Source organism: Mesoplodon mirus (genome assembly GCF_964341445.2).
Source record: "Mesoplodon mirus genome assembly, chromosome: 6".
Lineage (NCBI taxonomy): Eukaryota > Metazoa > Chordata > Mammalia > Artiodactyla > Ziphiidae > Mesoplodon > Mesoplodon mirus.
Window position 1 is genome coordinate 87,110,926 of NC_138982.1, and position 21,288 is coordinate 87,132,213.

General features: G+C 37.3%; 1 protein-coding gene across 2 annotated transcripts in view; it reads right to left on the reverse strand.

Moving 5' to 3' along the window:
* GRAMD1C (GRAM domain containing 1C) overlaps positions 1–21,288 on the reverse strand; it is a gene marked incomplete at its 5' end in the record, with an annotated part of 105,146 nt that overhangs the window by 13,064 nt on the left and 70,794 nt on the right. Inside the window, 4 exons of one of the 2 annotated variants that reach the window (XM_082624797.1) lie at positions 589–731; positions 2,166–2,284; positions 6,445–6,582; positions 19,492–19,644. In XM_082624797.1, coding sequence (XP_082480923.1) covers positions 589–731; positions 2,166–2,284; positions 6,445–6,582; positions 19,492–19,644 — 553 coding nt within the window. Of the gene's footprint in view, positions 1–588; positions 732–2,165; positions 2,285–6,444; positions 6,583–19,491; positions 19,652–21,288 lie in introns of both variants that reach the window. The other variant, XM_082624798.1, reaches the window with a different exon arrangement.

The following is a 21,288-nucleotide window of genomic DNA, read 5'->3' on the forward strand; positions in this document are numbered from 1 at the left end:
GGAGCCTGTACTTGGTAACAGGAGAGGCCACAACAGTGAGAGGCCCGCGTACCGCAAAAAAAAAAAAAAAAAAAGCAATAAAAGCTCAAAATAAATTTTAAATTTCCTAAATGCCTCGTATAAAAAATCTCTAGTGGTCATACATTAGCTGCAAGTCACTACATTAGCTGAGACTAGGCCAACTGTGTGATGGCCCAGCACCATCTTCAACACGCCAACATTTCTGGTCTCCCATCGCAACAGAGCTGTTTACCGCCCACCATGTGCTCCTCAAGTCTCCCAGTCCCCTTGCCATTAAACGGGGTCCTGTGACCAGTTCTGGCCACTGGACTGTGAGCACAGTTCTACAGCTCTCTCTTCCAGTGGCAAATGAAATGACACAAATTCTGGATTGTGTGGCCCCGGGAGGTCAAAGCCTTCATCAGCCTGGGTCCTTGGATCCCCGCCCCTCTGCGGATTGCCGGTGGACACATAAAGCAAGAAATAAAGCTTTGTTGTGTAAGGCTACTACTAAGATTTCGGGATTGATACGTTACCAGCACACAATGTAGCCTGTCCTGACTAAAACACTCATTTACAGCAGCTCACCTCAACCGGCATTTCTGCTTTGAAGATCGGATGATATAGTATCTGTTCAGAGTATAGAAGTAATCATGGTAGGGGACATCGTGTGTCAGCACTTCTGAATCTACCAAGTAAAATTGTGCTTCCCGACTTTCTTTATACAGTCTCTGCCAAAATAAGATTAATTTTTTTTGCATGTACATGTTTAATACATCAAATTCCTCGCCAATTTAGAGTCTATATACTCGAATTCCTTCTCACCCATTACAAAAAACATGAGAAGCCTATATACAGAGCCAGAAGGGCCACGATGTTGGCTGTGAGATCTATGAATTGAGACGGGACCTGCAGAAATAGTATTTGCTACCTCTCTGTCATTTCACTGTATAATTGTTTCTTTCCTTTCTTTAGGCATGAGGAGGAGAAAGGAACTACATAATATCTCGTGTGTGTTAGTAATTTATAAAGAATTGTAAATGTTCCTGGTAGGGAAACAATTCAAAATTCAATTGAACAAAGCCAGGACCCCACTCTAAAATTCATCAAAGTTTAACAAAACCACCTTTCACCAAAAACGTGAAGGAAGGAGACAACCAAAAAACACACTGCTTTTCCTAAACAGGATCAGAAGTGGTTGCTGGCCAAATCTTTCTCATTTTCACCTTACCGATTCTACCCATCCTCTAAGGTTATCAAAGACTCTCCAATTCAAAATACAAAACTTCTCTTAAATGTTTGAAAATCTTTGGAAGAAAAATATTTAAGGCCTTGAACACTGACAGACAAAAACTATGATAGCACAACTAATTCAGATGTTAATAAATATTTTCTAACTTTGCAGAACAGTTATACTATATGTCAACAACAACTGGCCAAACATAAACCCCACTGTATGACAGTGCCATGCTGGCCACACAGTAGACAGAGCATTAAATATCTTACAATCTCTTCCTCATATGTCACAGCAGCCATCTAGTTATTTGTATCTAACCCTTGACATGATCCAGTAAATCAGATTCCAGTAGTGTTCTTTTAAAAACCATTTATTATGGAAAAGTTCAAACATATACAAGAGTTGAAATGAACATTATACAATAAACCCTCATAAGCTCATCAACCAGCTTCAACAATATTAACTCCTGCTCAGTCCTGTTTCATCTGTATCTCTCCCCATATTCCCTCCCTCTACTCCCATCCTCTGCCTGACTAGATTACTTTTAAAAAACACCCTAGATACCAACATAATTTCATCCAAAAATACATCAGTATATCTCTTTATAAATTCCTCAGTATATCCCTTTAAAAGATAAATATTCTTTTCTTTAAAATATAGCTACAATACCATTATTGCACATAAAAATGAACAATTCCTTAAATCTCAGAAATACCCTTTTACAGTTGGTTTGTCTGAATTAGGATTGAGTTAATTTGGTTGATATACCTCTTAAATCTCTTTTAACCTGTACAGTTTCTCCTCTATTTTTTTCCTTGCTGATTATTTGTTGAAACTGTCCTGTAAATTGGTGACTAGGACCTATGACAGGCATCTTCCCTCTTCCCACATGCACGATTCTTTTGGAATACTGGCAGCATAGACATACCTGCTTTTCAGTGGCCGTGGTGCACTTTCCAGTTAGTGGATTATTAAGGACTATAGTGTAGGTCATGGTTCTCAGTTGGTCACCTCCAGGTTCTACATTCCAAGGGGTAGATACTACATCTAATCACAGCAAATATAAAAAGAGTTAGTTCTAGGAGTTTGAGGAGTATGGCTTGGAATGGAATCAAAGAGGGAGTTTTTGAATTATTTCAATTTTTATTTTTGACCAATCCTAACTTCCTTATAACTGTGTTATTAACAAGAGTAAAATCACATGTTAGGCACTCTTCTTGTATGTGACATACGCCCCATCTCTGATCCATTTACTTCTAAATTGTAGTCCATTAAAAAACTTTTTTCTTTTCTCTAGAAGATAAAATTAAAAGTCATTTCATCAGTAGGCTTCTTTTTAAAGTCCCCAGTACCTATGAAGAGAAGTAACGGTGCTGGCCTTATTAAACAGAGACAGAACACTTCAACATTTCCATCACTGAGGACAAGACCTTGAATTATGCAGCAATATGATCTGATCCCAACTTGTGGGGAAATCACGTCGATGAGAAATCATGTAGTGTTAATGGCTTATCTGCCGAGATCTTTAATCAAGGAGGGAGCAATGGAATATAAATAAACTATGTTAACCTTTTCTATATGAAGAAAGCTATAGAATAATCTCTCTGCATCTATGGCAAGATATTGGTCAAAATTCTCTTTTATTTACTTAGCAACAACACAGTGAGTAAAAATACACTTTGAACGGAAACATATCTTTAGAACATAGCACCATACATTAACAAAGGTCCTTTAACAAGCCAAACACTAGGAAAATATAGGTAACAGCATCATGAACTCTATTCAAAGATCTGACTAAGCTGGCTAATGTTGTTGGCACAGTGGATTTAGGCAATTAGTATGTCTGGCTGCTATTCATCAATGTCCTAAAACATAGGAGCATTTATCTAACCCACTACCCATTATCAAAGGATTGAAGCAAGGCTTTATGATATATCCAATTTTGCTCAACTTCTTTCATTTAGTTAGGCCTAGAGATTTAATGAGGGATCCTGAAGCTGCCTTTTGCATATCTAGAAAAATTGTGCAAGCAAATTAAAAAGGCAACGTTACAAACCATGGGATCTACAATACAGAATTTGCTGTAAAAATGATTTGTTTAGTTGTCCAAGAAAGAGATATAAAATTAATTCTATAATACTTTTCAAAAGATCATTTTGGTCATATGTCAGCCTGTTTCAGAAAAATTATACAAATAGTCCATTGTTAATCAGTAACAGAATTTAAAGATATCATTGAATTCTGCCATTAAAACTGCACACCATTCAACAAAGCAACTATCAACAAAGATAAAAGTGTCTCTTCCACTTGTATTTTCACCAATGTTGCCAACAAGCCTATTGAACATAATGTGCCAGAACATCGTCTACTTCACAGAGACGGAAAGTAGAATGGTGGTCTTTAGGAGCTGGGGAGAGGAGGGAATGGAGAGTTATTGTTTAATAGGTACAGAGTTTCAGTTTGGGAAGATGAAAAAGTTCTAGAGATGGATGATACTGATGGCTGCACAACAAAATGTGAATGTACTTAATGCCACAGAATTGTACTTAAAAATGGCTAAAATGGTAAATTTTATGTTATGTACATTTTACCACAAGAAAAAAGATTGGTGAATCTAGGTAATGGGTATAGGTTTTATTATACTATTCATGCAACTTTTCTGAAGGTTTACATTTTTTCAAAATTAAAAAGTTGAATAAAAAGACTTAAAACTGAGCTTTGAATTACCAAAGTAGTGTCATACAATAGTAAACAACGATTTAAAAGAATCCAATTTGATAATTTTTATTGAAAATTATTAAGAATTACCATCATTTTTAATAATTTTAAATAATTATTAAAAAATAGATCCAGCAGTAGCCATTTTAATGCTGAAATTAGGTTAAATCCACAAATAACTGACCATACTAAACTTTCCCATTAAATTCTTGATATTTTTAGAAAGGAGCCTTTGAGACCAATTCTGAAGAAACACAACTTTGATTACTAGGCAACAAGTTCAGAAGATAACATAATAGCGTGCAATCATAGCAGATTATCTCTTTTGGGGAAAACCTTCTGACTAATTCTAGGTCTAAAGTCAACATGCCTATTACTATTTATACTTGTGATTAGCAAGAAGCCTTTGCTGCCCAAAGCCATTTATAGCATCAGATAGCAAACACAGTCATCCATATTGAAGCTAGATATGATATCAGACACCAAATGCAGCTATGATTCAAAAAACAAACTTCATTTAGTACCAGCGTGGAATAACATGCTAGTTTCTTGTGGGCCTTTTCAGCCATAAAAATAGTGGTGCAATATCAACAGGCATCATCTTAGAAAATTAAGAGAAATAATGTATCCTACTCTTCTGAAATAGCAAGTTCTCCAGGTAGACATGAATGGCAAGAAGATACAAAATAGATTCAGAACAGATATAATAAGTTAAAAATATAAGCTACTGAGTGAAAAGAAAGATTTATATCCCTCAGGTATTATACATTTTTAAAACTGGAAGAACTGGGGCTTCCCTGGTGGCTCAGTGGTTGAAAATCCGCCTGCCAATGCAGGGGACACGGGTTCGAGCCCTGGTCCGGGAAGATCCCACATGCCACGGAGCAACTAAGCCCGTGCACCACAACTACTGAGCCTGCACTCTAGAGCCGGTGCTCCGCAATACGAGAAGCCACCGCAATGAAGCCCGCGCAACGCAACGAAGAGTAGCCCCCACTCTCCGCAACTAGAGAAAGCCCACACACAGCAACAAAGACCCAATGCAGCCAAAAATAAATAAGTTAAAAAAAAAACTGGAAGAACTGAAAAAAGTAATGATTTTTGAAAACATGACATTCTTAATATAATCACAAGACTCAATAGCTATCAATTAGAAACTGCTTTGCTACTCTACTATAAATAATAAGGAAAAATTACTCTTTACAACTGAATCTATATCAATGATATAATCTATGAATATGTAATTATGTTTACATAAAAGTTTCAAATAAAGGAATAACATCTAATCGTTACTAAAATGTCTAAATTATAAACTATATTTAAATTGATTGTAGAGTAACTTTCTCTTTGACTATGTCAAATGACTCAGCTTATATGGATCTCTGCCACTGCTGATTTCTAATTTTATATAGCAAGCTAAACCACATGCTCCCAAAGTTTTAAAATATCTTGAAATATTTAGGATAAATTCAATTTCAAATTGACTATAAGCTTATTTGAGATGTTTACCAAAATAGAACTTTTAATACATAATCAATAAAATCTTTTTTATAACTAATTTCCTAACTGGAATTTTTTTTGGGGGGTATTTTCATTAAGGTAGACCATAGACACTGCAATCTCAAATTTCCATGAATTTGCACAGAGAAAATACACACATGTACCACTACCCAGATCAAGACAGAGAACTTTACCAGCATCCCAGAAGTCCCCTCCCAGTCTTTACCCACCCAATTACCAACAGCAGTTAACTAGTATGCTGATTTTATGCCCATAAATAAGTTTTACCTGTTTTTGAACTTTATATAAAGAAATCACAGTATGTACTGTTTTGTGTCTGGCTTCTTTTGCTTAATACTACAGAATATCAGTAAGATTTACTCATATTATTATAAGTAGCGGGAGTTTTTTTTTCATTGCTATACAGTATTCTTTTGTGTGAACATACACAATCTGTTTATCCATTCTATTATTGGTGGATATTTGGGCTGTTTTTTGAGTTTGGGGGCCATTATAAATAATGCTGCTATGAACACTGCAGTACATGTCATTCAGAGTACACATGTACCCATTTCTGAAGTTTATATATACCTAATAGAATTGTTGGGTCAGCTTTAGTAGATACTGCCAAACCATTTAGCAAAGTGATTGCACCAATTTATACTCTACTAGAATCCAATTTTTCCACAGTAGAACCCTTTTAAAGGTGGTTCAACCCAACTAAACTGCTACGTTAATAAATAAATGGAGTTTTAGTTCTCAAAGGGTCTGAACTTAATTGTAGGTAGGACCTGACTAATTCGACAATTATACTATTTACATGTGATTTTAGCCAAAACGCCTAAACACTAGTTTATACATCACCAAAATAAAATGGAAGCCTGTCTAAATTTTCCCCTTGACAACATAAATCAATTTATATAGGCTCAACCCTCTAAGGATAATAAAATTCTCCCCAATTTATCATTAGATAAGAACACAAGACCAACCTATTATATTTCTAGAACTGGCAAATATCTGCATAAAGCGTGAACTGGTGAACAGCAATTCAAACATTCTCTCAGCACTGATATGAAAAACACGGTTGATATAAAGTCTTCCATGAAGATCTTCCTCAGGAATATTTTCTGGGAAAACAAAAAACATGGAACAAAAAGTGAAGAAATCAAGGAAAGGTAATTTCAAGGTTTTGTTTTGGGCACAAAATGGTTTTTAAATGTGATTACAATGATCAGCACATTACAGGACACTATTAAAACTCTAAATTGGTATTATATACATATGTACTATGTAAAACTATACATAATAGTATACAGTAATTAAACTATATATGATCAATAGTTCAGTCAAAACCCAAAAGATATAGAAATATTTAACTTGAATATCAAACTCCCATAATCTATCATTCAAAAGAATATGTCATGAATTTGTGTGTCATCCCTGTGCAGGGGCCATGCTAATCTTCTCTGTATCATTCCAATTTTAGCATATGTGCTGCCAAAGCGAGCACTCAAAAAACTATTTCAAGAGTGACAAGGGCAGTTCTGAGACACATACGGGGGTATCTACCACGGTGAATAGCAGGTCCTATTTCTGAATATGCAAATATTTGGTAATTACTAAGTCATGAATGACTCGAATATCTCTCTGCTGCACTCACTAACTTATTAGCCTGAACAGTGTTTCAAATTTGACTTAAAGCTCACTCCTCCAAGACAAGTATCACTGTATCCACTACCTACTCTCAATACCACACATTAAAAGAAATCCTTCTGAAAAGTATTCTTCAAAGCTAAATAAAGCCCAACGGAATATTTTATTTTTCTAAGAATTTGACAGCGATAATTATGTTGAAAACTCTTGGTAGCAAATGAAGAAGCAACATCTGCTCACCTCTCCTCATGTTCCCTGGAAACACTGCATAAAAGAGCCCAGAAATCTATGGTGCTTAGCATATGGCAGGTATTGTGCTAAGCACGTTACAAATATTCACTCATCTTATCCTCACAGCAATCCTGTGAGATAAGAGGTATTAACATCTTCATCTCCATCGTACAGATGAGAAAACTGAGACACTGAGAGAATTGCTGAAACTCGCCGAAGCTCTGTGGCTAGTGAGTGACTGAATTAGAATTTGAATTCACTGTAGCTCCAGAGCACACAAACTAAACCTCTATTTTATAGTTCAAGGAGTTTAACTTAGAAGAATTAAAAGGAAATTTTTTTAAAAAGGGACATCTAGGAATAGGAGACTGGTAGAATAAAGGAAATAGAATAAAGCAATCCAATGTGAAATTTTAATGATTTCAGGACTGGGATTATTTATTATTTCAAGGATTATGCCTGTCAGTACAGAATGACAACTGTGACAAAAGCAAGCTCCCCACAGTTCACAAATCAAGCTCTAAGAATTATCTGTGTCAAGCATCTGTCCATGTTAAGCCATGAGAAGCAGTCACTTAAAGTAAAAGATAGTGGTCTAAGAATCAGAAAAACTCTTCTAGCTCTGCCTTCACCCCAGCTATTGGTTTTTCTCCCTCATGAAATGGTCTGTGTCTCCCTATTTTGCTACAGGTGCAAAGAGCTTAGGGACATCAGGTAGATACTGATTTACCTTCTCCTTGCAACAATACTATCTGTAGGCAAAAGCTATTCACTGCAATTTCAAGTAATGGCTCCTTCGGCGTAGAAATGAATCACTGAAACTAGGCAATTAACTAAGGTTCTGTGAGGCAACTTCCTAATTAGGCTTGAGAAATAGCTTTTTCTGACATAGAAGTAATACATGTTCATTGTAAAAATAATTCATGTATTCACAAAGAAAGCAAACAAGTACATGTGATTCTATTAATCCTGCTCATCACCTTCACAGAACTTATCCCAACTTGTAATTATATTTTTATTGGCTTAGTGACTTGTGTATTGTCTCTCTCCTGCACTAGACTCTAAGTTCTATGTGAACAGGGATCATGTTGATTTCAAACACCTAAGTACATTACATGTTTGGCACACAATAAGTGTTAAATAACTTTTTGAATGAATAAGTGACTATGGAAAATGCAAAAAATCTTAGGGTCTACTTTTATTTATAGGACTTTAAATTTGCAATCATATTTTTAAACTTTTTTAAAAAATAATTTTAGAGGTACAATTAACTAAACTAGGCTTTATTCCTATTTTTTCCAGTAATGTCCCGTTCTGTTCAAGAACCCAACCCAAAGTCCCATGTTGAATTTAGCTGTTATCTTCTTAGTCTCCTCCAATCTATGACAGTCCCTCACTTTTTCCTTGTTTTTCAGTGCCCTTATACATTTGAAAAGTACAGGTCAGGTATTATGTAGAAAGTCCCTCAATTTGGGTTCATCTGAGGGTTTTTTTTTCATGATTAGACTGGGGTTTGGATTTTGGGGAAGAATACCACAGAAGTGAAGTACCCTTCTCCTCAAACTCAGGGTGTACACATATCAGCATGACTTATGATGATGTTAACCTTGATCACTTGGTGGTGTCTGGCAGGCTTCTCCACTTCAAAAGTATTATTTTCCTCTTTCCACATTCTATTTGTTAGAAATGAGTCACTAAGTTCAGCCCATACTCAAGGGGAGGAGAATTAAGCTCCACCTCCTGGAAGGGGGAGTATCTACATATATTATTTGGAACTCTGTGAGGAAGACTCGTGCTTGCTCCCCCATTTATATATTTATTCAATCATTGGTATCAGTATGGACTTATGAATAATTATTTTATACTTTAGGTTTTAATGCAGTATTATCATTATTTATTTTGCTGCTCACATTTTTTTTTTGTTTGGCCATTAGAAGCTCTTTCAGGTTGACTCCTATGATCTTTCGACATGCCTCTTTTTTTCTTTTTCAAGCACTTCTTTATATTCTGGCACTACAAGATGTTCCAGGCTCATTTTGTATATTCCCCAACTGGGCCCTAGAAGCAGCCATTTCTCTAAGGAGTCCTGGAACTCTAATTTTTCAAAAGTAAGTTTCCTGTTCCCATTTAAGAAGGACATAAATTACACTTATATAAGTATTTCAATACAATATCTTCATATTTCATTTAAACTCCATTATTCGATACAATGTTCTATATCATGACTGATAAAACATAATCTGTGGTATTGCTGCTGGAAATTAACAATAATACTTTTTGTATGTAAATGTGTTTGAGGAAGTAAGGATATGAAATAAACTATTTCCACCTGGGATTATTTTTTTAATATTTATTTATTTGGCTGTGCCGGGTCTTAGTTGCGGCATGTGGAATCTTTGCTGCGATGTGCACGATCTTTAGTTGCGGCATGCATGCGGGATCAAGTTCCCTGACCAGGGATCAAACCCGGATCCCTGCATTGTGAGCGCGGAGTCTTAACCGCTGGACCACCAAGGAAGTCCCTGGGATTATTTATTTATTAAATTCATGGTACTTTAAAGCTTCCTACCTAAATAACATCACCAATAATATTGCTGGAAATTTATTAAGCTAGCAGGTGGCTTTTTTTTTTATTTTATTTTATTTTTTTGCTTTATAACAAATTTAATCAGTTATACATATACATATGTTTCCATATCCCCTCCCTTTTGCGTCTCCCTCCCACCCTCCCTATCCCACCCCTCCAGGCGGTCACAAAGTACCGAGCTGATCTCCCTGTGCTATGGGGCTGCTTCCCACTAGCTATCTACCTCACGTTTGGTAGTGTATATATGTCCATGCCGCTCTTTCACTTTGTCACAGCTTACCCTTCCCCCTCCCCATATCAAGTCCATTCTCTAGTAGGTCTGTGTCTTTATTCCTGTCTTACCCCTATGTTCTTCATGACATTTTTTTTTCTTAAATTCCATATATATGTGTTAGCATACAGTATTTGTCTTTCTCTTTCTGACTTACTTCACTCTGTATGACAGACTCTAGGTCTATCCACCTCATTACAAATAGCTCAATTTCATTTCTTTTTATGGCTGAGTAATATTCCATTGTATATATGTGCCACATCTTCTTTATCCATTCATCCGATGATGGACACTTAGGTTGTTTCCATCTCCGGGCTATTGTAAATAGGGCTGCTATGAACATTTTGGTACATGTCTCTTTTTGAATTATGGTTTTTTCAGGGTATATGCCCAGTAGTGGGATTCCTGGGTCATATGGTAGTTCTATTTGTAGTTTTTTAAGGAACCTCCATACCGTTCTCCATAGCGGCTGTACCAATTCACATTCCCACCAGCAGTGCAAGAGTGTTCCCTTTTTTCCACACCCTCTCCAGCATTTATTGTTTCTAGATTTTTTGATGATGGCCATTCTGACTGGTGTGAGATGATATCTCATTGTACTTTTGATTTGCATTTCTCTAATGAGTAAAGATGTTGAGCATCCTTTCATGTGTTTGTTGGCAGTCTGTATATCTTCTGTGGAGAAATGTCTATTTAGGTCTTCTGCCCATTTTTGGATTGGGTTGTTTGTTTTTTTGTTATTGAGCTGCATGAGCTGCTTATAAATTTTGGAGATTAATCCTTTGTCAGTTGATTCATTTGCAAATATTTTCTCCCATTCTGAGGGTTGTCTTTTGGTCTTGTTTATGGTTTCCTTTGCTGTGCAAAAGCTTTTAAGTTTCATTAGGTCCCATGTGTTTATTTTTGTCTTTATTTCCATTTCTCTAGGAGGTGGGTCAGAAAGGATCTTGCTGTGATTTATGTCATAGAGTGTTCTGCCTATGTTTTCCTCTAAGAGTTTGATAGTGTCTGGCCTTACATTGAGGTCTTTAATCCATTTTGAGCTTATTTTTGTGTATGGTGTTAGGGAGTGATCTAATCTCATACTTTTACATGTCCCTATCCAGTTTTCCCAGCACCACTTATTGAAGAGACTGTCCTTTCTCCACTGTACATTCCTGCCTCCTTTATCAAAGATAAGGTGACCATATGTCCGTGGGTTTAACTCTGGGCTTTCTATCCTGTTCCATTGATCTATCTTTCTGTTTTTGTGCCAGTACCACACTGTCTTGATTACTGTAGCTTTGTAGTATAGTCTGAAGTCAGGGAGCCTGATTCCTCCAGCTCCATTTTTCGTTCTCAAGATTGCTTTGGCTATTCGGGGTCTTTTGTGTTTCCATACAAATTGTGAAATTTTTTGTTCTAGTTCTGTGAAAAATGCCAGTGGTAGTTTGATAGGGATTGCATTGAATCTGTAGATTGCTTTGGGTAGTAGAGTCATTTTCACAATGTTGATTCTTCCAATCCAAGAACATGGTACATCTCTCCATCTATTTGTATCATCTTTAATTTCTTTCATCAGTGTCTTATAATTTTCTGCATACAGGTCTTTTGTCTCCTTAGGTAGGTTTATTCCTAGATATTTTATTCTTTTTGTTGCAATGGTAAATGGGAGTGTTTCCTTGATTTCACTTTCAGATTTTTCATCATTAGTATATAGGAATGCCAGAGATTTCTGTGCATTAATTTTGTATCCTGCAACTTGACCAAATTCATTGATTAACTCTAGTAGTTTTCTGGTAGCATCTTTAGGATTCTCTATGTATAGTATCATGTCATCTGCAAACAGTGACAGCTTTACTTCATCTTTTCCAATTTGGATTCCTTTTATTTCCTTTTCTTCTCTGATTGCTGTAGCTAAAACTTCCAAAACTAGGTTGAATAAGAGTGGTGAAAGTGGGCAACCTTGTCTTGTTCCTGATCTTAGTGGAAATGGTTTCAGTTTTTCACCATTGAGGACGATGCTGGCTGTGGGTTTGTCATATATGGCCTTTATTATGTTGAGGAAAGTTCCCTCTATGCCTACTTTCTGCAGGGTTTTTATCATAAATGGGTGTTGAATTTTGTCGAAAGCTTTCTCTGCATCTATTGAGATGATCATATGGTTTTTCTCCTTCAATTTGTTAATATGGTGTATCACGTTAATTGATTTGCGTATATTGAAGAATCCTTGCATTCCTGGAATAAACCCCACTTGATCATGGTGTATGATCCTTTTAATGTGCTGTTGGATTCTGTTTGCTAGTATTTTGTTGAGGATTTTTGCATCTATGTTCATCAGTGATATTGGCCTGTAGTTTTCTTTCTTTGTGACATCCTTGCCTGGTTTTGGTATCAAGGTGATGGTGGCCTCGTAGAATGAGTTTGGGAGTGTTCCTCCCTCTGCTATATTTTGGAAGAGTTTCAGAAGGATAGGTGTTAGCTCTTCTCTAAATGCTTGATAGAATTCGCCTGTGAAGCCATCTGGTCCTGGGCTTTTGTTTGTTGGAAGATTTTTTATCACAGTTTCAATTTCAGTGCTTGTGATTGGTCTGTTCATATTTTCTATTTCTTCCTGATTGAGTCTTGGCAGGTTGTGCATTTCTAAGAATTTGTCCATTTCTTCCAGGTTGTCCATTTTATTGGCATAGAGTTGCTTATAGTAATCTCTCATGATCTTTTGTATTTCTGCAGTGTCAGTTGTTACTTCTCCTTTTTCATTTCTAATTCTATTGATTTGAGTCTTCTCCCTTTTTTTCTTGATGAGTCTGGCTAATGGTTTATCAATTTTGTTTATCTTCTCAAAGAACCAGCTTTTAGTTTTATTGATCTTTGCTATCGTTTCCTTCATTTCTTTTTCATTTATTTCTGATCTGATTTTTATGATTTCTTTCCTTCTGCTAACTTTGGGATGTTTTTGTTCTTCTTTCTCTAATTGCTTTAGGTGCAAGGTTAGGTTGTTTATTCGAGATGTTTCCTGTTTCTTAAGGTGGGATTGTATTGCTATAAACTTCCCTCTTAGAACTGCTTTTGCTGCATCCCATAGGTTTTGGGTCGTCGTGTCTCCATTGTCATTTGTTTCTAGGTATTTTTTAATTTCCTCTTTGATTTCTTCAGTGATCACTTCGTTATTAAGTAGTGTATTGTTTAGCCTCCATGTGTTTGTATTTTTTACAGCTCTTTTCCTGTAATTGATATCTAGTCTCATAGGATTGTGGTCGGAAAAGATACTTGATACAATTTCAATTTTCTTAAATTTACCAAGGCTTGATTTGTGACCCAAGATATGATCTATCCTGGAGAATGTTCCATGAGCACTTGAGAAAAATGTGTACTGTGTTGTTTTTGGATGGAATGTCCTATAAATATCAATTAAGTCCATCTTGTTTAATGTATCATTTAAAGCTTGTGTTTCCTTATTTATTTTCATTTTGGATGATCTGTCCATTGGTGAAAGTGGGGTGTTAAAGTCCCCTACTATGAGTGTGTAACTGTCGATTTCTCCTTTTATGGCTGTTAGTATTTGCCTTATGTATTGAGGTGCTCCTATGTTTGGTGCATAAATATTTACAATTGTTATATCTTCTTCTTGGATCGATCCCTTGATCATTATGTAGTGTCCTTCTTTGTCTCTTCTAGTAGTCCTTATTTTAAAGTCTATTTTGTCTGATATGAGAATTGCTACTCCAGCTTTCTTTTGGTTTCCATTTGCATGGAATATCTTTTTCCATCCCCTTACTTTCAGTCTGTATGTGTCTCTAGGTCTGAAGTGGGTCTCTTGTAGACAGCATATAGATGGGTCTTGTTTTTGTATCCATTCAGCCACTCTGTGTCTTTTGGTGGGAGCATTTAGTCCATTTACATTTAAGGTAATTATCGATATGTATGTTCCTATTCCCATTTTCTTAATTGTTTTGGGTTCATTATTGTAGGTCTTTTACTTCTGTTGTGTTTCTTGCCTAGAGAAGTTCCTTTAGCATTTGTTGTAAAGCTGGTTTGGTGGTGCTGAACTCTCTCAGCTTTTGCTTGTCTGTAAACGTTTTAATTTCTCCATCAAATCTGAATGAGATCCTTGCTGGGTAGAGTAATCTTGGTTGCAGGTTTCTCTCCTTCATCACTTTAATTATGTCCTGCCACTCCCTTCTGGCTTGTAGAGTTTCTGCTGAGAGATCAGCTGTTATCCTGATGGGGATTCCCTTGTGTGTTATTTGTTGTTTTTGCCTTGCTGCTTTTAATATGATTTCTTTGTGTTTAATTTTTGACAGTTTGATTAATATGTGTCTTGGCGTATTTCTCCTTGGATTTATTCTGTATGGGACTCTCTGTGCCTCCTGGACTTGATTAACTATTTCCTTTCCCATATTAGGGAAGTTTTCAACTATAATCTCTTCAAATATTTTCTCAGTCCCTTTCTTTTTCTCTTCTTCTTCTGGAACCCCTATAATTCGAATGTTGGTGCGTTTAATGTTGTCCCAGAGGTCTCTGAGACTGTCCTCTGTTCTTTTCATTCTTTTTTCTTTATTTTGCTCTGCAGCAGTTATTTCCACTATTTTATCTTCCACCTCACTTATCCGTTCTTCTGCCTCAGTTATTCTGCTATTGATCCCATCTAGAGTATTTTTTATTTCATTTATTGTGTTTTTAATCGATGCTTGATTCATCTTTAGTTCTTCTAGGTCCTTGTTAACTGTTTCTTGCATTTTGTCTATTCTATTTCCAAGATTTTGGATCTGGGAAATAGAATCTTGGATCATCTTTACCATCATTATTCTGAATTCTTTTTCAGGTAGAGTGCCTATTACCTCTTCATTTGTTAGGTCTGGTGGGTTTTTATCTTGCTCCTTCTCCTGCTGTGTGTTTTTCTGTCTTCTCATTTTGCTTATGTTACTGTGTTTGGGGTCTCCTTTTTGCAGGCTGCAGGTTCGTAGTTCCTGTTGTTTTTGGTGTCTGTCCCCAGTGGCTAAGGTTGGTTTAGTGGGTTGTGTAGGCTTCCTGGTGGAGGGGACTAGTGCCTGTGTTCTGGTGGATGAGGCTGGATCTTGTCTTTCTGGTGGGCAGTTCCACGTCTGGTGGTGTGTTTTGGGGTGTCTGTGGACTTTTTATGATTTTAGGCCACCTCTCTGCTAATGGGTGGCGTTGTGTTCCTGTCTTGCTAGTTGTTTGGCTTAGGGTGTCCAGCACTGTAGCCTGCTGGTTGTTGAGTGAAGCTGGGTGCTGGTGTTGAGATGGAGATCTCTGGAAGATTTTCGCCGTTTGATATTATGTGGAGCTGGGAGGTCTCTTGTGGACCAGTGTCCTGAAGTTGGCTCTCCCACCTCAGAGGCACAGCACTGACTCTGGGCTCCTCAATTTGGGATGATGTGTTGTCTATTCATGTATTCCACAGATGCAGGGTACATCAAGTTGATTGTGGAGCTTTAATCTGCTGCTTCTGAGGCTGCTGGGAGAGGTTTCCCTTTCTCTTCTTTGTTCTCACAGCTCCTAGGTCTCAGCTTTGGATTTGGCCCCGCCTCTGCGTGTAGGTCGCCGGAGGGCGTCTGTTCTTCGCTCAGATAGGACAGGGTTAAAGGAGCAGCCTCTTCGGGGACTCTGGCTCACTCAGGCCGGGAGGGAGGGAGCGGCACGGGGTGCGGGGCGAGCCTGCAGCGGCAGAGGTCGGCGTGACGTTGCACCAGCCCGAGGCGCGCCGTGCGTTCTCCCAAGGAAGCCGCCCCTGGATCCCTGGATCCCGGGACCCCGGCAGTGGCGGGCTGCACAGGCTCCCGGAAGGGCGGTGTGGGCAGTGACCTGCGCTCGCACACAGGCTTCTTGGCGGCGGCAGCAGCAGCCCCAGCGTCCCACGCCTGTCACTGGGCTCCGCGCTTTCAGTCGCGACTCGCGGCCGTCCGTGGAGCCCCTTTAAGCAGCGCTCTTAATCCCCTCTCCTCGCGCACCAGGAAACCAAGAGGGAAGAAAAAGTCTCTTGCCTCTTCGGCAGCTCCAGAGTTTTCCCGGACTCCCTCCCGGCTAGCTGTGGCACATTAGCCCCCTTCAGGCTGAGTTCTCGCCGCCAGCCCCAGTCCTCTCCCTGCGCTCTGACCGAAGCCCGAGCCTCAGCTTCCAGCGCTGCGCGCCCCGGCGGGCGAGCAGACAAGCCTCTCGGGCTGGTGAGTGCCGCTCGGCACCGATCCTCTGTGTGCGGATCTCTCCGCTTTGCCCTACCCAGGTATGTGGGGAGTTTCTTGCCTTTTGGGAGGTCTGGGGTCTTCTGCCAGCGTTCAGTAGGTGTTCTGTAGGAGTTGTTCCACGTGTAGCTGTATTTCTGGTGTATCCGTGGGGAGGAAGGTGATCTCCGCGTCTTACTCTTCCGCCATCTTACCCGGAAGTCCCCCGCAGGTGGCATTTTAAATGGGGAAAGGAACACTGCTCAACTTAGTAGCAGGTTACTATTTCCAATAAAGAAGAAATACTATTTCAAGCATATAAGTTTGAAAGTGGCCAGTGGAAATCGTGGGGAAATTGAGACATAAATATGAGAAGGACCTGGACACGAATAAAACTGAAATCAGATGTTGATAGTATTTTGAGGATGTGTGAAAAATGTATTAGGTAGGTATGCAAGAAAATTAGGTAATTTGGAGTTTAATTGAGTAACTAAGGACACACAATTTGTTTTATCTTCCATTTTCTAAAAATGGGTGATTAGGGCTCATATGCAATACAGAAACTACGTCACTATTATTCTTTGTTTATTTCTAGATAAAGACACAGCTTATATGAGTTTTAATGTTATCCTTTAATCATTAATGTTAATTTTATAGGAACTCAATAAAGAAAGTAAGGCATTTTTTTTAAAGGACCATTCTTATAAAAAAGCAGGTGAGAAAGAAGGGGGGAAAAAAATCCCCGTTTTGCTGTCACTTACATGTCTGGCCACTGGGTGCCAGAGTAGATCTTCCTACAGTTAGAGGTTCAAGCAGGCAGGGGATAACTAATTCACAGGGCTGCATACCCAAGCGTGAATGGTGAGGACACCAAGAGAGTCTAGTCATTCCTGGTGCTCGATCCTTTTTTAAAAAGACTTCCTCTCAACTATCTTTTCAAAAGAACACATCAACTGTCTTCTTAATGCATTCTATGATCTTTTAGGGACTTGTTTATATTTATTTACGTTTTTAAGAGCGTGGGTTTAGTTTTCATCAGAGATGCTTCAGTGTTTCCAAACCAAGGTTGAACCTGATTTGGATTTGGTTTTCAAGGATTTGGTCTTGGTTTGGTTTTGGATCTGATTTTAGATTTGGACTTGATTTAGATTTGCCTTGGATCTAGTTTTGGTTTTCATGGATTTAGTAAACAGCCTTCAGGGGTTCCCAAACCAGGCCTAAGCCGAACAGTAAGTGGACTAGCAAATACAATCATGCCGGACAGATCCAAACCACTACAACGTCCCCATCACCAATATTCTGGTAGGAATATTAATATAACTTGTTGGTACAAAAGCAAGTATAGCAAAACTCCACTGACATTACTCCTTTCTTGAAATTTGAAAGTAGTCACTACCCTAGATCTTTCCCATTGTCTCCTCACTTCACTGACTTTAGTGTCAATAATCTTACAGCTAAAAAGAAAAAAAATTCCTTGAAATGCCCACTTGATAAGCATGACAAGCCCTAGGTTATTGGTTCTAATTTAAGAGAAATTAAAGAGAATATGATTTGCTATAAAGTTTCCCTTAAGCAACTGCTTTTTATTTTTATTATATTCTCTACTTTTGAATCTCTCTCTCTTTCTCTTTTTTCTTTTTTGTGGTTAAGGAAAGTAGTAAAATTATAGTGTTACACCATGATTTTTATTATGATTTTTTTAAACTCAAATGGTATTAAAGACTCGAATGTAAGACCTGAAACCATAAAACTTCTAGAAGAAAACATAAGCAGTACATTCTTTGACAGCTTTCTTAGCAGAATTTTTTTCTGTATATCTCCTCTGGCAAGATAAATGAAAGCAAAATTAAATAAATGGGACTAGATCAAACCAAAAAGCTTTTGCACAGTGAAAGAAACTATAATCTAAATGAAAAGGCTGACTAGAATGGGAGATGACATTTGCAAACAATATATCTGATAAGGGGTTAATATCCAAAATATGCAAAGAACTCATACAACTCAACAACTGAAAACCACCTGATTAAAAAATGAAATGAGCAGAGGACCTGAATAGATATTTTTCCAAAGAAGACATACAGATGGCCAACTGGCACATGAAAAGATGCTCAACATCACTAATCATCAGGGAAATGCAAACCAAAACTACAATGAGGTACCACCCCACACCTGTCAGAATGGCTGTCATCAAAAAGACAGCAAATAGCAAGTATTGGGGAGGATGTGGAGAAAAGGGAACCCTTGTGCATTGTTGGTGGGAATGTAAACTGGTGCAGTTACTATGGAAAATAGTATGTAGGTTCCTCAAAAAATTAAAAATAGAACTACCATACAATCCAGCAATTCCACTCCTGGGTATTTATCTGAAGAAAACGAAAACACTAATTCAATAAGATATATGTGTCCCACTAAGTTCACTATAGCATTATTTACAGTAGCCAAGATATGGAAGCAACCTAAGTGCCCATCAACAGATAAATGGATAAAGAAGGTGTGGTGTGTGTGTGTATATATATATATACACACACAATGGAATATTGAGTAATGGAATATTACTCAACCATAAAAAAGAATGAAATCTTGCCGTTTTTGACATAGATGGACCTAGAGGGTATTATGCTTAATGAAATAAGTCAGACAAAGACACATACTGTATGCTTTCACTTATACATGGAATCTAAAAAACAAAACAATGAACAAACATAACAAAAACAGAGTCATAGATACAGAGAACAAACAAGTGGTTGCCAGAGGGAAAGGGGGTTGGAGGAGGAGAAAAACAAGTGAGGGACATAAGAAGTACAACATCCAGTTACAAATGAGTCATGGATAAAAAGAAAATAATTGCTTTTCCCTTGCTACTGCTTCATCTCCCCCATCTTAAGGCTTGGGACATTAGAAGATAAACGTGATGAAGATTTTCAAATTCCAGGCTTCTGAAAAGTGGAGAGAGGTTAGATTTAGCAGCCCCTTTCCTCTATTTCTTATTAACTTCCATCCTTTTTTGGTTCATTATAGAGTGAGTCTGTATCTAATGCAAAAACCAAATGCTCAATTTGCACACACCTAATATAAAAGTAAACATTAAAATACGTAACTGAAATTTTACTAAAATTTATAAGAAATTCTTTACCTTCATCAACAGAATCTGAAGTGCTGCTTTTGTCCAAAGAAAGATATTCATTTTTATTCAAGTCCAGTGATTTTGATGACAGTCTACTTAACCTCTTTTCTGAAGTTAGTGAAGGACTTTTGATCTGTTTCTCACTTTGGGGTTCCTCTTTCCCTAACCCCTAAAAAGCAAACAATGAGATCTTTAATAATAAAGACACTTTGAAATATTGCTTTTTGAAAAATTTATGTTTGTATCACATTTCCAATTCAGTCCAAAAAATATTGGTAGATAACACAGACTATCCTAAAGTCATCTTCTTATACATTAATGAACAATAAGCTTATGAAGAACATCATAAAAAAAGAACTCACAGACAATTAACAACCTGTGAATCACTTAAGTCGAAGAGAAAGGGGACAAAGGACAAAAATAATAGAACAGTCAGTTCTTTGGGGTGTGCAAAGGAAAGGAGTCACACCCAGTTAGTTTCCCCAGACAATACCTGCCCCATCACCTCAAGGAAGAGAACTCACCCACCTCTTAAGACCAGTAACTAAAGGGGAAAGGGAAAGAAAAAAGAGAGATAAAAGTCACATAAGAGTACAGTGAGGGAGAAAAGATTAAAAGGGAAAATTAATTTCACAGCAAACCCATAAGAACAGAGTTGGCTTTGCTGTTAAGGGACTAAGGAACTGGGCATTAAAATATAGTCAATATATACTGCTATCCATACTTTCTGGGAATGGCTTAATAAAGATATGTCATTTCTATAATAAATTTAATATTAGGCATTAAAGTATGAATGCTATTGCTATGTTAGTAGTATTCAAGTAGAACAGTATTATAATTAGGCTTAATAGAACAGTGTGATAAATATAAACTACACAGCAATGAACTTTCTTGCATTGTCTGTGTATAAGCAGATGAAAGACAGCAAAAGCATATCTATAACTTCCTGCCCCATGAGATCTTTGAGCAGCACTGAACAACAGAAGCAGCTCCAGGGGGGAGACCAGTTTGCACTGGCCATTCAGAAAGCAGAATAACAACCGGGCCCCAGGACTCAATTTATTAAAGGATTATACTATCCTAGTCGAGGATTGATTTTTCAATCAGAGAGTATTGTTAAAATCAAGACTTGATTTATTTCGGAGTTCCACACTACGAAGCAACAGGTTTATTAGCTGACCCAGGGTCTCCTTAGATGCTGAGTAACTTTCCACACATATTTCTCCTGTTGTTTCTAATTAAGATATAGTTCCTATTATAAAGAACATGGGCAGATACTTATAGAAAAAGTAACAGTCCCTATTTTTGAATGGTTAGCATCTGGACAATTTTTATTTCTTTGTATATTTTTCTATATTTCCTGAATTTTTACAAAGAGTATTAATTTTATAACTTAAGAAAAACCTATTTTATTCTTGGAAAAAATGTTATTTCCAACTTTTTGTTATTTCCAACTTTGTTGGAAGTAAAAATGAAACAAACTAAGTGACATATGATATTCATGATATCTGAGAATCTCACTTTACTGCTCCGAGTGCAAAAGGAAAAAAAGGACCAAACTTCTAAATTACTTGTGTTCCATAACCTGAAAACATCTATACTAAACATCAATGTATATATAATCAATCTTAAAACATTAAATTATTCCTCTACATTCCATTCCCTTTCTTTAGAGAACATATGACTTCCTTTAGGGACAAAACTAGAAGCAAGGACCAATAGGTTAACTATCCCAAGAGCAGGTACAGAAGACATTGTCAAAGAGGCTGTAGGAAGGACTCAAGAAATATTAGTAGTTCTGAGAAC